The 13,584-nt window shown below is 36.7% G+C and overlaps 3 protein-coding genes across 3 annotated transcripts; all 3 read right to left on the bottom strand.

Moving 5' to 3' along the window:
- Positions 1-2,988: 2,988 nt before the first annotated feature.
- Positions 2,989-6,255, bottom strand: LOC109180173 (type IV inositol polyphosphate 5-phosphatase 7-like). The gene is made up of 7 exons (XM_019329657.1): positions 5,684-6,255; positions 5,509-5,587; positions 5,325-5,435; positions 4,596-5,135; positions 4,240-4,503; positions 3,862-4,009; positions 2,989-3,781 (listed from the first exon to the last, which is right to left on the bottom strand). The coding sequence occupies exons 1-7, from the start codon at positions 5,778-5,780 to the stop codon at positions 3,683-3,685; spliced, it is 1,338 nt and encodes a 445-aa protein (XP_019185202.1). The 5' UTR covers positions 5,781-6,255; the 3' UTR covers positions 2,989-3,682.
- A 970-nt stretch (positions 6,256-7,225) lies between these two features.
- Positions 7,226-8,773, bottom strand: LOC109180583 (transcription factor MYB35). Its single transcript, XM_019330240.1, has 3 exons — positions 8,375-8,773; positions 8,165-8,294; positions 7,226-8,090 (listed from the first exon to the last, which is right to left on the bottom strand). The coding sequence occupies exons 1-3, from the start codon at positions 8,508-8,510 to the stop codon at positions 7,352-7,354; spliced, it is 1,005 nt and encodes a 334-aa protein (XP_019185785.1). The 5' UTR covers positions 8,511-8,773; the 3' UTR covers positions 7,226-7,351.
- Positions 8,774-8,915: 142 nt separating this feature from the next.
- On the bottom strand, positions 8,916-11,693 carry LOC109180584 (probable prolyl 4-hydroxylase 7). Its single transcript, XM_019330241.1, has 8 exons — positions 11,400-11,693; positions 11,209-11,295; positions 10,990-11,047; positions 10,561-10,665; positions 10,158-10,215; positions 9,887-10,062; positions 9,733-9,793; positions 8,916-9,380 (listed from the first exon to the last, which is right to left on the bottom strand). Exons 1-8 carry the CDS (start codon positions 11,495-11,497, stop codon positions 9,088-9,090), a joined length of 936 nt encoding a protein of 311 aa, XP_019185786.1. The 5' UTR covers positions 11,498-11,693; the 3' UTR covers positions 8,916-9,087.
- Between the last annotated feature and the right edge of the window lie 1,891 nt (positions 11,694-13,584).

The following is a 13,584-nucleotide window of genomic DNA, read 5'->3' on the forward strand; positions in this document are numbered from 1 at the left end:
CAACCTAACATATGCATCATATATATCCACGAAACATGTGAAATTTCATTATTTCAAGGTAATAATTAACGCTAGTGTGGTGAAATTGACTGCATGATGTTTTTTCATATGATAGTGCTAGGGAATTTGAAATGTGGTGTAAGTGAGGATTCCCATCATTCCTCGTTATCTTTAATTGATTAAAAATTTTAGAATAAGTCATCAGTAGTGAGATAATTAATTGTATAATACGTTCACTTTTTAACAAACGTAGTAAGCCGTCAATTTCACAAGCATTATGTGCAGTGTAATAGCTATCAATATAATTCTCCGATCCCTACAGATAGGATTGAATTGATGAAGCAAGGTGTTTGACAATGCCAAGACGAATTGAAGCCATTAACACCCAGCTTTGGTAGTGGAAGATAATATATGTATAGTGGAAGTTGTATATATTGGAAGCATATTTCAATCCATATATAGCTAAAGCACTATTTCTTGCACCATAAAAGCCAAAGCAACAACACGCCTCGAAAGGAGTGAACACATAAGTGGAACATGATTCTCGTACATATCTATCGCAGGTCTGATCTTTCTAGTGCAATTTAATTCTTCTGTATAATTTGCAGGCTATTACACATGCTGGAGTAGAAATTACCCAATACACTCTTGAATAGCAATTGCAAGCTAAGTTTCTATTGTAGTTTTAAAACAAAAAAAAATAACAAATAACAAACAAAAACAAAAACAAAAACAAAAAAAAGCAACAGGACTCCATATAATAAAGTCATCCCACCAAATATCTTTCTGTACTGTCTATTTTGAGGCACTGTTTGTAAGGATAAATATAATGCGCTCATATTTGTGGCCAACTGGTTGTAAGTGACAACCCGGTCCAAACAAGTTGTAGGAAATGAATGATTATTGGAGTGATTTCTCTTAATATATGATTATGGTATGATATACTAGCAAATCTTTAAATCTTTGTGCATATCATTGAATATTTGATTTCAATGATTTGTTTTTTTTTTTTTTTTGTGTGACCATAATTTTTTAATTACATAAATTACGACTTAGTAGTTGGTAATTAATAATATATATCAAGAAGGTTGAGTTGAAGAGGAAGTGATGTGTGGCAAATTATATCGTGCACCAGGCTCAAAACGACGTTGTTTTGTATTTTTTTCTGTTTCTGTCGTTAATTTCTAAAAAAAAATTCATGTTTCGTATGTACAAAGTTGTATAGTAGAATACACATAAACTCATAACATAAATACACATAATCTAACATAATACATGATACATATAAACTATTAACATAATACACATAAACACAAGTCTTAAAAAAAAAAAAAAAAAAAAAAAAAAAAAAAAAAAAAAAAAAGAAGTAACTGTAACAAGATCGGATGGACAGAACGGTGTCTGTCATGTTAACTTCCCACCAACTTATAAAAATATCGTCGTTTTAGGTGGCTCCGATTTTTGTTATATATATATATATATATATATATATATATATATATATATATATATATATGGGAAAACCTGATTTTTGTTTAATATAATTCTTCATTGCTCTCAATCAACTTTTGGTGGCTTGAGTATCTCGATCATTCCAGCTTAAACTACTATCTTGTTAATTGATTATTCAATTCGGTTGTTTAAAGTTTAAGTCACTCATTGCATCACATACCATATATGATTTTAATAAATTGTGTTGGACGTTTAGATATCTAATACGGACAAAAGTAGATTAATTAAAGCTGACACATTTACAATGGATTAAATAAACATATAAGTGATGGTTTTGTAAGGGTGTTTGGTAAATAATTGTTAGTTGGTTGGGTTAGTGAATTTGACTAGTTGATAGCATTAGTTGATTGTAGAAAAATATTTGGTAAATAAGTTGTTAGTTGATAGCTGATTAAATATAAAATGACTTTCTCAAAAAATAATCGAAAAAATTGTTCAGCTTTGAACAGTTTTTTGAATTTTAGCGTTTTAAAACAACTAACTGTTACAAAAAGTTAATTAATCAAACACTTGTATTAGTTATTGGTTGATAAGCTAAGTACGTTATCAAACAAAGTCTATAATTACTCAAATTACCAAGGATAATGGGAATGGTGACCAGCTGCGCAGGCAGGCAAGGACAATGGTCAAGTTGCAGTAGTCAAAACTCAAATCATTTTGTGGGGAGAAAAAACAGATTGATTATTACATGCCACTAATACAATTAAATCGCCCAAATGGCCACGTATATGAAGTTAACTTGTCTGCGACATGGGGCAAATGCCTAAAAAACAAGGAACCATGTCACGTGAACTTGGGTTTTGTACTTTTGTTGAAGCATGGAGGACGGTCGTTGGTGGTTGTTGAAAATGTCGTCCGTTGGAAGGGTTTCAATGGTTGGGTGCCACGCCGCCTGGCCTTATCGGAATGTTCCATGAAATGATGACACTATCTTAATGGACTTCAACTCACAGTACAGATGGAGAGGTGGTGGTGAATGGTGATCCACTCAGGTTAATTGAAAGCAACACTAGGGGCGGTTTTTGGTAAATGGTTGTGAGCTGATAGCTGATTAGGTTAATTAGATGGTACCTAGTTAATATGTCCTTAACTGAGTATAGAAAGGTATTTGGTAAATTAGTTGTTTGGTATAATTTCTGTTCTCAAATAGTTAATTGAAAAAGTTGTTTTGAACAACTTTTTAAATTTTAGTATTTTAAAACTACAAATTAAAGTTAATTAATCAAACACTTATATTAATTTTTTAACCAAGTTAAACAATTAATAGCGGTCAAATAAACCAAAATTAACAGATAGGCTAACTATTTTACCAAATAGGACCTATATGCACCCAATGTATGATTGTGTTTGTTTGCCGGTTGAAAACCCCCAAGAGCCCCTAATCACAAGACATTCAAAGATTATTTTTTAAAAAAAAATCTCTAATAATCACATGATATTTTTCATATACATAAAGACATTAAAGATTGAACATGAAATCCGACTAAATTACAAGGTTTCTGGACATGTAATTAATCTGATCTCACTAAATTACAAGGTTCTTAACATCAAACATGAGTGATTACAATTGCAAATGTGTGTTAGGTAAGGATGGTAAGATAAAAGAACACATAGGGCAAAATATGGGGTTGAGGGTCACATTTTGTGGACAGGATAACTTGGTTTTGGACATCCAAATTACAAGGTCATTAACATCAAACATGCATGATTAACCATGCTGAGGTGATTAGCACTAATCAGAGATGGCATCTTGTCGTTATTCTTTTTTTGTCACAGCCTGTGCAGAAGATTTGACTAAGACGACACTACTGTTTGAGGTGATAGCACATACAAGGTGGGTGTCTGTCTCTTTGGTTGTCATTTCGGATCTTCAAATCCCTCTACTCTTTTGTCTTGTTTGGATTCTGGTATCACTCTATGCTTCACAAATTTTCTTTTTTCATGTCTTTTCTGCTGCTACATCTACACACTACACAATTGCCCATTTTCTGTTTACTTAATGCACAAAATTCCTTGGGTTAGTATACCAGGCCCAATAAACAAACAATCTGGAGGTCCAACTTAACAGGGCCTAAATTTACAAGCCAATTACACTTAGACTACACAGAAAACAGAAATCTATATATCCCACTCTCATCAGCTTCTAAATTTAACTGTGATATGATCTAACCTAGCTACAAGTTTGCTTATGTGTTGGTGATGTCTCTATATCTTTTACAATCAATGATAACAACGTAGGAGTAACCTCTTCCTCGGCCCTTTCCACTGCCTGCCAAGAACTCAATCAAGTCAGACAACAAGAGGGATATATTCATATTATATGAATGAATCATAGGATGCTTTGCTTACAGTTGTGCCTGGGATTTTATTGCTGTTTAGAGCTTCAACCTGCGTGCAGAAAAGAGCAGAGACAGGACGATGATCTGAGAATTTGCTTTCGCTCCGGAGATAGGATAGCTGATGAATTCCCTTGCCATACCATAGAATCCTGTCACACCTGCACCCACCAACCGGTAGTCAATAGTAAATCAGCTTAAATTGTTCATAGCTGACTGACTCATTGGTCTATAGTGTTGAGACTTAGTTTGTGTTAGTTAATCTTTTACCTAATGCATGTACTTGTGACCTTGACCAGACAGTAAATCAGTCTAGGTTAGTTGTTCATAATTGACCAGATAGAAGGTGAATAAGTTGTAAAGGAGATGGGCTTATAAGTAGCATATGTACCATGCGGGGGTTCTTTGCTTCTCTCCGGCTGCATTTGGAAGGCCGCCGGAATATATATTTGCGTTAGAAGAAGAGTACTTGTATGTGGGCGCGAATTCTATGTTTCCTTCCCGCCAACCTTCAAACACGCCGCCGTCTTCCTGCTCCCGCCGGAGCTGATCGAACTTGTGCAGTGAGTTCCAGTCGTGCTTCACTATCAACTGCCGGGCTAAATTGTCTTCCAGGTATAATCTGTAGTTGAGATCGCCGAACCAGAATATCCGGCTGCTCTACAACAAAACACATCAGGGCTCCGGGGGAATAACGTCCAGAAATTAAACTTGGGATATGCTTTCTGAGTTTCCGCAATAACTTACTCGTGTCCCAGGATTGTGAGGGGATGAGGAGGATTACTGTCGCCGTCTTCAGGGCTCCGGGGGAATAACGTCCGCCGGAAAATCTCGGACACTTGGTAGTTTCTTCTCCCTTCATCGCCCTTCTTCTCGCCGGAGGCCAAATGTGCCACCACAAAGCAAAAACTGGTTCCTTCTATAGTCATGCTCACAGAAACTGATCCCTTGTTGCCCAAATATCCCATGATTCCACACGCCACTGATGAAACCTTCACGCCTGAGACTCGATATCTCCTCAACAATTCCTTTCTCATCCACACGCTGATGAACACGCCCACCATCTTCTTGCTAGCCATTAATTTGTACCTGCCGGAGTGAAGATCAGTGGCCTCATTGTACTCGTAATCGTCGTCGCTGGAGATTGGTTTAACCATGGGAGTTAACCAGGGACACCCATATTTGTCGTTCAAAGTCTTCCCAATCAAAAGGTTCCATTTTGTGGCTTCTGTTGGATCTTCTGCTCCTATCACTGTTTTTGCCTTCAATGGCACAATTTCTTGAAATCTGTACCATAATGTTAAGTTGCAAATATTCGACTTTGTTGAGCATATAATATATATAAATATAAATGTGCAAACCCACTATACGTTCAGGCTTTTAGTTGAGATAGAACACATGCTTCAATTTGGTATCAAGTAGCCAAAGAGGTGAAACAAATTTGACAGTGAACTTGAAAGTTATAACTATACTTACCCAAGAACATAAATGTCAGCTGCTTCTTTAAGATTCAGCCATTCATCCAAATCAACGGCCAAGCTCCCCACCGGAGGCTTTCCGGCGACGTTCCACGTTCCCACAAACAGTCTGCAAAACAGAGATCAAATAATAATATCTCCAGCCAGACAGACAGACAAATTAATATAGATTCATTGTTCACCTTAATTCATTGTCGGGAAAGCAGGGCTCTATCTCCAACGACCGAACACAGACTGCGCCCATGCCATCATCACTTTCATCTATCAAAAATTCAAAACAGAAAAGAAAATCAAACACACACATATATACATATAAATACCCGAAGAAAAGTGGACGGATTGTTATTATTACTAGACCTGAAGAATCAGTTAAACCAGAGAGATGAGGTTTCTTATGCCAGCGTTTGAACCACCACTCGAACCGTCTTCTCGAGTTATGCTTTCTTTTATCCATACTTGAGGAAGAAACCTTCCATGCCAAAAAGGGTAAGTACGACGTTGTACTTTCAAATTAAAGCTTCAATTCTTGCCTGTTTCATCAAAGGGAGACAGCCATTTTGTTCTTCATCATATCATCGTCAGAATATTGACCGGCGCTGAGCGTGGGTTTTGCAGAAATCTTGGTGGTAATGATCGCCTTACCAGGAAGAAAATTAAATGGAGTGGACAGAAGGAAAACGACAAGCGACGGTTTTCTCAAGGTATGTAGATGAGAATGTCTGGTTGAGAGGCAGCCAAATGGGTCAAAGGTGGTTGAACAGCATCTTTGAGGAGCTTGTCTTACGTTTCATGGTGCTGTCTGGTCTTTTGACTGCTTCTTCTTCTAGCTGGAAGGAAATTGTTACAGAGAATATTGGGCTCTCAGATCTTGTACGTCTGTGCTTATTTTCTTGAGTTGATAACTATCTATGTTAATAAGAGGGCTAGCAAACACAAAGTTGGAAGATAAACTGGGTTGGTTTTATAACAAGGGCAAGTAATTACTAATTAATTTCCAGACTCAATATCAAATTAAAATACCTTAGAATATCCAAAAAAAAACATTATCAAACCCTGAACCCTATGCTCCGATGGTACTAATACATCTATTTTTCTCCTAAATAGACTCATCATAAATGTCACAAATTATTACACACGAATTTAATACAATAACTGTTACTCCGTATTATTTAAGACTCCATTATTGCGAAGGAAATCCAAGAGCCAGTTGCATTTATTTCATAATTGTGAACGCCACTGTTAGCCCTTTCGACTACAGAGCGGACCGAAGAATCCCAGTTGGCCAGTTGGCGCTCAGCACAATCATCACGCCAGGAACCTTGCGCAGTCTCCAACCCATCAAGCTCGAAACTTGTAAGCTGGTTCAAAAAGACCAAAAAATCAACGGGTTTAAGGCCGGTAAAAATTTGTACCCTTAGAATGAATGTAGATGTAGTCCTACAAAACATGTTAAATGTACGAGTTAGAATTGTAATCGAGAAAATTACCACTTGTAATGTTTAGTATCAAAATCAGCAAGAAAGTTTGGACACGTAAACAGGGGTAGCTTTCTCAGAGTTGCGACATTCTACCAACTCAGAGAAGGTGTCTTTCAAATCCACCATCAAAATTAATGTTTGATGTTTCATTCTTCTAATGACAATCTTATTCCATCCATTCCTCCCCACCAGTTCTTTGTTTGCCCTAGAAAACAAGCAACAAAATAAATAGCCATAAATGGGTGATTGGGATGTTGGGGCTGATAACATTGGGGCCAATGTTCATTTGGCGTTTCCATCTTTTTTGTTTTTTAGTAGTCACAATAATATGTGGAGAAGAGGCCATGGTTGATCTTTTCTTGACCAACTTGTCATTCTCAACCACAAAACAGTATAGAATAAATCAAGAACTCAGAAACTATAGTTAAAAATGATCTTTGAGTCTTGCATTTGTGTGTATTCTTTTCCTTGTTTTTTTTCATTTTTACATGTCAGATAAATCAGGAGAATTTTCTTTATTACAGTCATAGCAAGGATAATAATATCATTAGTCGAAGTAGCCATCGAGAAGTTGAGGATATTCTAACTGCATTTGCCTGTCACGAGCCAAGATGTTCTCCACGAAAGAATCCTCTGCCATGGATGAGCTAGCTTCTCCATGAGACTTATCTGTCAAGCCTTCAGTAATGTCTTCATTCATGCCTTCATTCGTGAAGCCACAAATAGGCCCCGCCTCACCTTGGACCGATGGTGTCATAGGATCATCCGAGGAAAATGTTCCTGGGAATTTGCTGTCCTGTCTTGGCAGTTCTGTGTCTGCCATTGGACAAGGATCTTGAAGGATAAACTCGTTCCAAGGGGTGGAGGAAGAAGAAGTTAGGAATTGACTCAGAGGTTGTTCATATGAAGAAGAACAATACTGGGATGAGGTGAAACTGTGCGGCGGTTGAATGGGTTCTCGGGGGAAATTATGAACCAAAGGGCTGTTCTGGATCTGGAGGTGTTGGTTCATTTCTGCGCTAACAAATCTGGAGTTTGTGGGAAAAGAACGCGGTTCTGGTTCGAAAAGCGCCTCGTTTTTTATGGTGTTCTTGAGCAAGGCGTTTTGGTTACTAGGACTAGGGAGGCCACTCAGCTTCCCAAACTCGGCAAATACCTGAGAAAAAGGCTTATGAGTTAAGGGATCAATTCCCATGTTCTTGAGCTTCTTCTTCAACTTAGTGTTCCAGTAGTTTTTCACATCATTATCTGTTCTCCCAGGTAGATGCTTTGCTATTAGAGACCACCTAAGGAGAAAAAGCAAACATTGGACAATTGATTCGATGACCGTCAATTTTTCCCAGAATTTATACACCTTTACCTGCTTCCTATCGTCTTGTGAAGCTCAAGAATGCACGCTTCTTCCTCGGGTGTAAAGTTGTCGTGCTTGAGATCAGGGCGCAGATAATTCGTCCATCTCAGCCTGCAGCTTTTCCCGCACCTGTTCAGTCCTTCACAAACTCATCCAAGAAAAGATTAAAACACCGAACAAATTCTTTAAGACACTGTACGAGAATAAGTAATGTAGTACCTGCTTTTTGAGGAACCAAAGTCCAGTTGCCAATCCCATGGCTGGCAACATAGGCAAGAATCTTCGCATCTTCCTCAGGAGTCCATGGCCCCCTCTTCACATTCGCTTTGTCACAACAAGGTGGCCTACCCATCATCTCATCAGAAACAGAAAACAAACTGAAACACAGAATGTATCAGAAGAGAGAGAGAGAGATAGATGCAATGGTGATGCAACTTCTCACAAGTCTTGAGAGTACAATTAAAGAAGGGGGGGTTGTATAAAACTGGCAAAGACAGCACGGAATGCATGTAATTTGGCTCCCCATATTAACAACAATTGCATGATTCCATCTTCGCCTCAAGAAAACTGCTTGACGTGACATGAAAAATATTGCATGCCACACTCTCTCACACACACCAGGAGAGAATAATGTATTTCAGGTACAGAATGAGTGAATTATTTGGTTAAGGTATCAGTCTCTTACAACTGTTAAAAATCTCAACAGTAAATCATATATACCACCCTGCCAAGATAAATTTTCTATGTAAAAATGACTCTGTAATAGGCAAGTTAATTTGCTCACTGTCAAGAGAAATTCCGATCCTTTTCAAGTATAGCATGTCTAAACCAAAGTTTCTATAAGATATACAAGCTGACACAGACTCATTGGGGAAAATTTCTCGCTTCATAAACCAGTAAGAAACAGAAACCCCCGTGTCGATTGAGTTTCCCTAAGATGAGCATACTTCACAGCTTTTCCTACAGTGTCCCGGAGAATCTTCGGTGCCCACCATATATAAAGGATTCTTTTCACATTCACCAGCAGCAGCCCAGCGGGAGCAGTTTGAGTTCTTATCAGTGCATCCACTGGATGGTATCTCAAAAGACCGCACGTGAATCCATTTTGTAGCCGACCACTTCTCGCCTTCAAGCACAGGGCAGCTTCCATGTAAGCTCAGAGGGTCAGTCGTAGCGTTGAGATGAAGACTGAAAAACAACAACGCATCACCCTTGTAAGGTTTCACTGCAAGCAAAAGACACAACACGGGTTAGATAACAGAAATCTAGCCCTAGAGCTTCGTTTAACGCCATGCTGAGCATATAACCATTAACGTGCAATCCAACTATTAGCTTAGGCTTTTAGTTGAGATGAAGCACATGCTTCAATTTGGTATCAGAGCCAGACCAAAGCTCATGGGTTAGAATGCAACTACGGTCCACGTGTTGCTTGGAACCCACCCCACACGTGAGGGGGCGTGTTGAGCATATAGCCATTAACGTGCAATCCAACTATTAGCTTAGGCTTTTAGTTGAGATGGAGCACATGCTTCAATTCATGCCACAACATTTTTCTCTTTTCCGTCGGATATGTATACCTGCATAGCCATTTTTAGCACAGTCGGACCAGTCCTCACCCTTTGGCTGAATGTCTTTGTTCTGCACGTTTTAAACAAGTAAAAGATGATTGTGTGTTATTAACTTGTATCACCAACTAAACTATTAAAAAACGTATGGCAATGTAGCACATACCTCGGAACTAGGGAATATGGTTTCCCCACCCTTCTCAACAGATGATAAGTACATAAGAACAGTAGCCACACGATGACCCCCTAGCTCTTGATTGGCCAAGTCGTGAAAATAATCAAAATGTGGTTCGTATTTTTGTCCGTGTTCATATCGCAAAATTTGGATAGATTCTCCATTCTCTAAACATCAAGTTCAGGTAGAATCTAGAGTGTGAGGATGATTGTTTTTACTATTAAAATGGGAGAAGGAACAATAATAGCATCTGCGAAGTTACCTGGAGGTAAGAAAGTCCAGGCAGCTATCCTGGCTTCAATATTAGCAACAATTTGATCCTGTAAAAAGAGGGACACGTTTTATTTTTCTCATTTTGAGATTTGGATCGGATATAATACGCAGCAGTTCATCTCAGTAAATTTTCTATCAGAACAAATAGTGGCACCGTAATAACTATTTCAAGATGTCAACTTGTAAATTCATGCACAAGAAGAGCTAAAGCTCCAACCAGAAGATACCACATCGTTGAAATTTCAAACCTTAAACATTTGATTCACTTATGTTCAACTCATTCACACACTATTATAAAAAAACAATCAAGATTTGAAACAAATTGTAAGAGGTAAAAAGCATAGAAAACAGTCAAGAACTTGTAAAATGTGGATAAATCCAGTTTCACGAACCTGAGCCTTTCTAAGAAAGGTGCCAGAACTTGTCCGAACTTCACTCTCGATGCTCTTTCCCGAATCATTGTCAGCCACCATGGATTTCTCCAGCTTATCTCTAGCCTATTCATCCAAATTCAATCACCCATTTACCATTTCAACAAGTCGAGCTAACGAATTTCCTAACATTAAACTTCGGTAACATTCTCATAACCCTTTCCTTTTCCCTTTAACCCGATAACACTGAAAAAAGTAAGGCGGTTTCATGAATCTTTTTTCCTCAACTGGTAACAGTAAAAGTAACATGTTTTCCATTTCACATTCTCACCAAACAGACATATTTGCTGATAAATTGCAACTGTATTGATTCCCATATTATATGAACCCAGGAATAAAACACATGCACCAAAGATTGCATTTTTACCAAAAAATAAAACATAAACTAACCAGATTGGTGAGATGATCACACTCCTCGTGTGTCAAGAATCCTTTATATATAAAAGCCCTGTAGAATTCAATCGCAAACAGATCCACATATTCAACACACTAACATTTAAACATATACATAAAGCTTATAACACATAAATAAACAATGAATATACACTATACCCATCTATATATACAGTTATGTTCCATATATATTTTGAAAGGAAGATAACAATAGACCTGGGATGCCAAGAGATTTGGGTGACCCGGGTCGGATCAATAACAGCTGACGAAGCTCCGGTAACCATTCGCAGCACCGGCTCTTTCCTGCCAAAATTCAGAAACGCAAAAACAAAATGAACAAATCAGCCATTGATCTGGACCCTTCGAGAAATCCGTACACAATGAGGGCGCGAGAGCAAGAAAGATACGTTTTTCCAGCTCCAACCCATCTGGAGGATTGGAGGGAGAGATCAGGGAAGACGGATAACAAACAGAGTGAGAACAAAACGAGCCGCCGACAATCCATCCAACAATGCGATTCAGAGAAAGATCTCTCGGTCTCCAATGATGGAAAACACAAAACAACAAAAGAATCAACGAGGTTTCAGTGCTGTGCCTCTGCTACTCCTTTTATATGACTTGAGGAAGAGAGAATCAAACTGCTGAAAACTTCGACTTCGACAAACTCTTCCCTCTTTCCATATAAGTATTAATTTTTTGGTTTGAAAATTCCACTGTTGCTTTTATATTTCCTTTCTGTGCTGGACCGCCCACAGCCCACTGGATTTGTGGATTTTGTGGGTGGCGTTGCTCGGTATTTGCATAGTCAAAAGTCTCTCCAGAACCTTCCTGTGCCGTGCGATTACGTTTTCGGCAACACCAATGGTGATTGATAACAGAAATATATGTACAGTTTTATTCCGTAAAAAACAATTTATGGGAAATTTTGAATCTTTGACAAAGTAAACTTATGCAATAAAATTCTTTCTTCTTTGTTGAACAATTTTACACGTTTTAAGTTTTCCTATTATCAGTTGACACTCATGTTGTTCCTCTACTTGAAAGAATGTCACAGGATCAACCCGATTCTTTAAACTGCAACAATATATATAAAAAAATATAAAACAGATATTATATTATAATAAAATAAATAATTTTTTCCAAAAAATAAAAGAGTAAATAGTACTTGAAAAAATCATTTTCGTATCATTCACGACGATTTTTTAGACTCAAATATGGTAATTAAAATATCATCATATTTAATAAGGACTCAAGAGTCATTAAGTTAGGTGAAGACAATTACTCCGTAAATCGAGTAATACCTTTGGATATTGCTCTGAAACAATCTAGATTGTTCATAGCTGATTGGTTCAAATACAAAAGATTAATAGGAAACTTTCACAAAAAATCAAACTTTGAACCTTGTGGTTACCAATCAAATTGTCTGACTTATTTGATCGGAATTGCTCATTTACTATGGCAGGTGTTTATTGCAATTTTGTTTAACCGATCAATTATAGACAATTTATACTAGTTTATCAAATTATGGTTATTTGCTAGTAAGAATTATAAGATGAACTCCTCTTAAAGTACACCTTTGAATAAAAATTGAATATTTTACCGTAAATCGGAACAATACCATAAATAAAAATAAATAAAAAATAAAAAATAAAAAAACTAGTTGTCTTATGAATGGACTTAGTCAAGACTCAAGTATATTAGTCTAGTAGGCATAAACTAATACAATATGAACATTTTTTATTTTAGTAAAACAATATTTCTTTTTTTTTAAATGAAATTTTAATGGAATGCCTCTGAAATAAAATAAAATGGAAGCCTTCATTTACATACATATGGATTTGAGTTTGATTCCAAAGTATTACAAATGGATAAATAAGTTTATTAATAACTTTTAATTATGATTATCTTTTCTAAAGCGGCGAATCATGCACTATGACCGTAAATTGCTCACAGTAAAATCAATCAATTTATAAAGAGAAATTATAATGCTTATCAGATAACATATTGTTTATTATGAATAACAATTTTAGTGTTATTTTTATCAATTTATTTGTGTTGAATTATGAATAAGTACCAATATAATATATGCACATGTATAAATAGGATACATGATTGACATTTTTTAAAAATTTAATAAATTCATTGAAATTTTTCAAAAGGAGTGGACAAATAGGTGAAACATAATATCGTATATGAATATTATGAATTTAATTTTTGTTAATATTCTTTTTGTCAAATATATTGTATAAAGTATTTTTGTATAATTTATAGTCTTATAGACTATTATATGGTATTAGAAAATAATTTTTTTTCACCGTAGAAAATAAATAAATAGAAAATGTACATATAAGTTTATTGATTTCATTTTTGTCTCATTTGTAATTTGTTTGTGGAATTGGCTTTTTGGAATTTTGGACGGAGTATATATAATAGAGCCATAAAGTATTTGTCAAACGCCTAGGAATCGTAGGATGGCCCACGGCTCGGTGAGTTAATGCTGTAGGTGGACAGTGGGGTACACCTTAACTTATAGGGTGTCTGAAATAGTAGAAACAAAGTAATTAATAGAGCCCAATTCCACCAATTTGGTTG

The sequence above is a fragment of the Ipomoea nil genome, unplaced genomic scaffold (genome assembly GCF_001879475.1).
Source record: "Ipomoea nil cultivar Tokyo-kokei standard unplaced genomic scaffold, Asagao_1.1 scaffold1026, whole genome shotgun sequence".
In the NCBI taxonomy this organism is placed as follows: Eukaryota; Viridiplantae; Streptophyta; class Magnoliopsida; order Solanales; family Convolvulaceae; genus Ipomoea; species Ipomoea nil.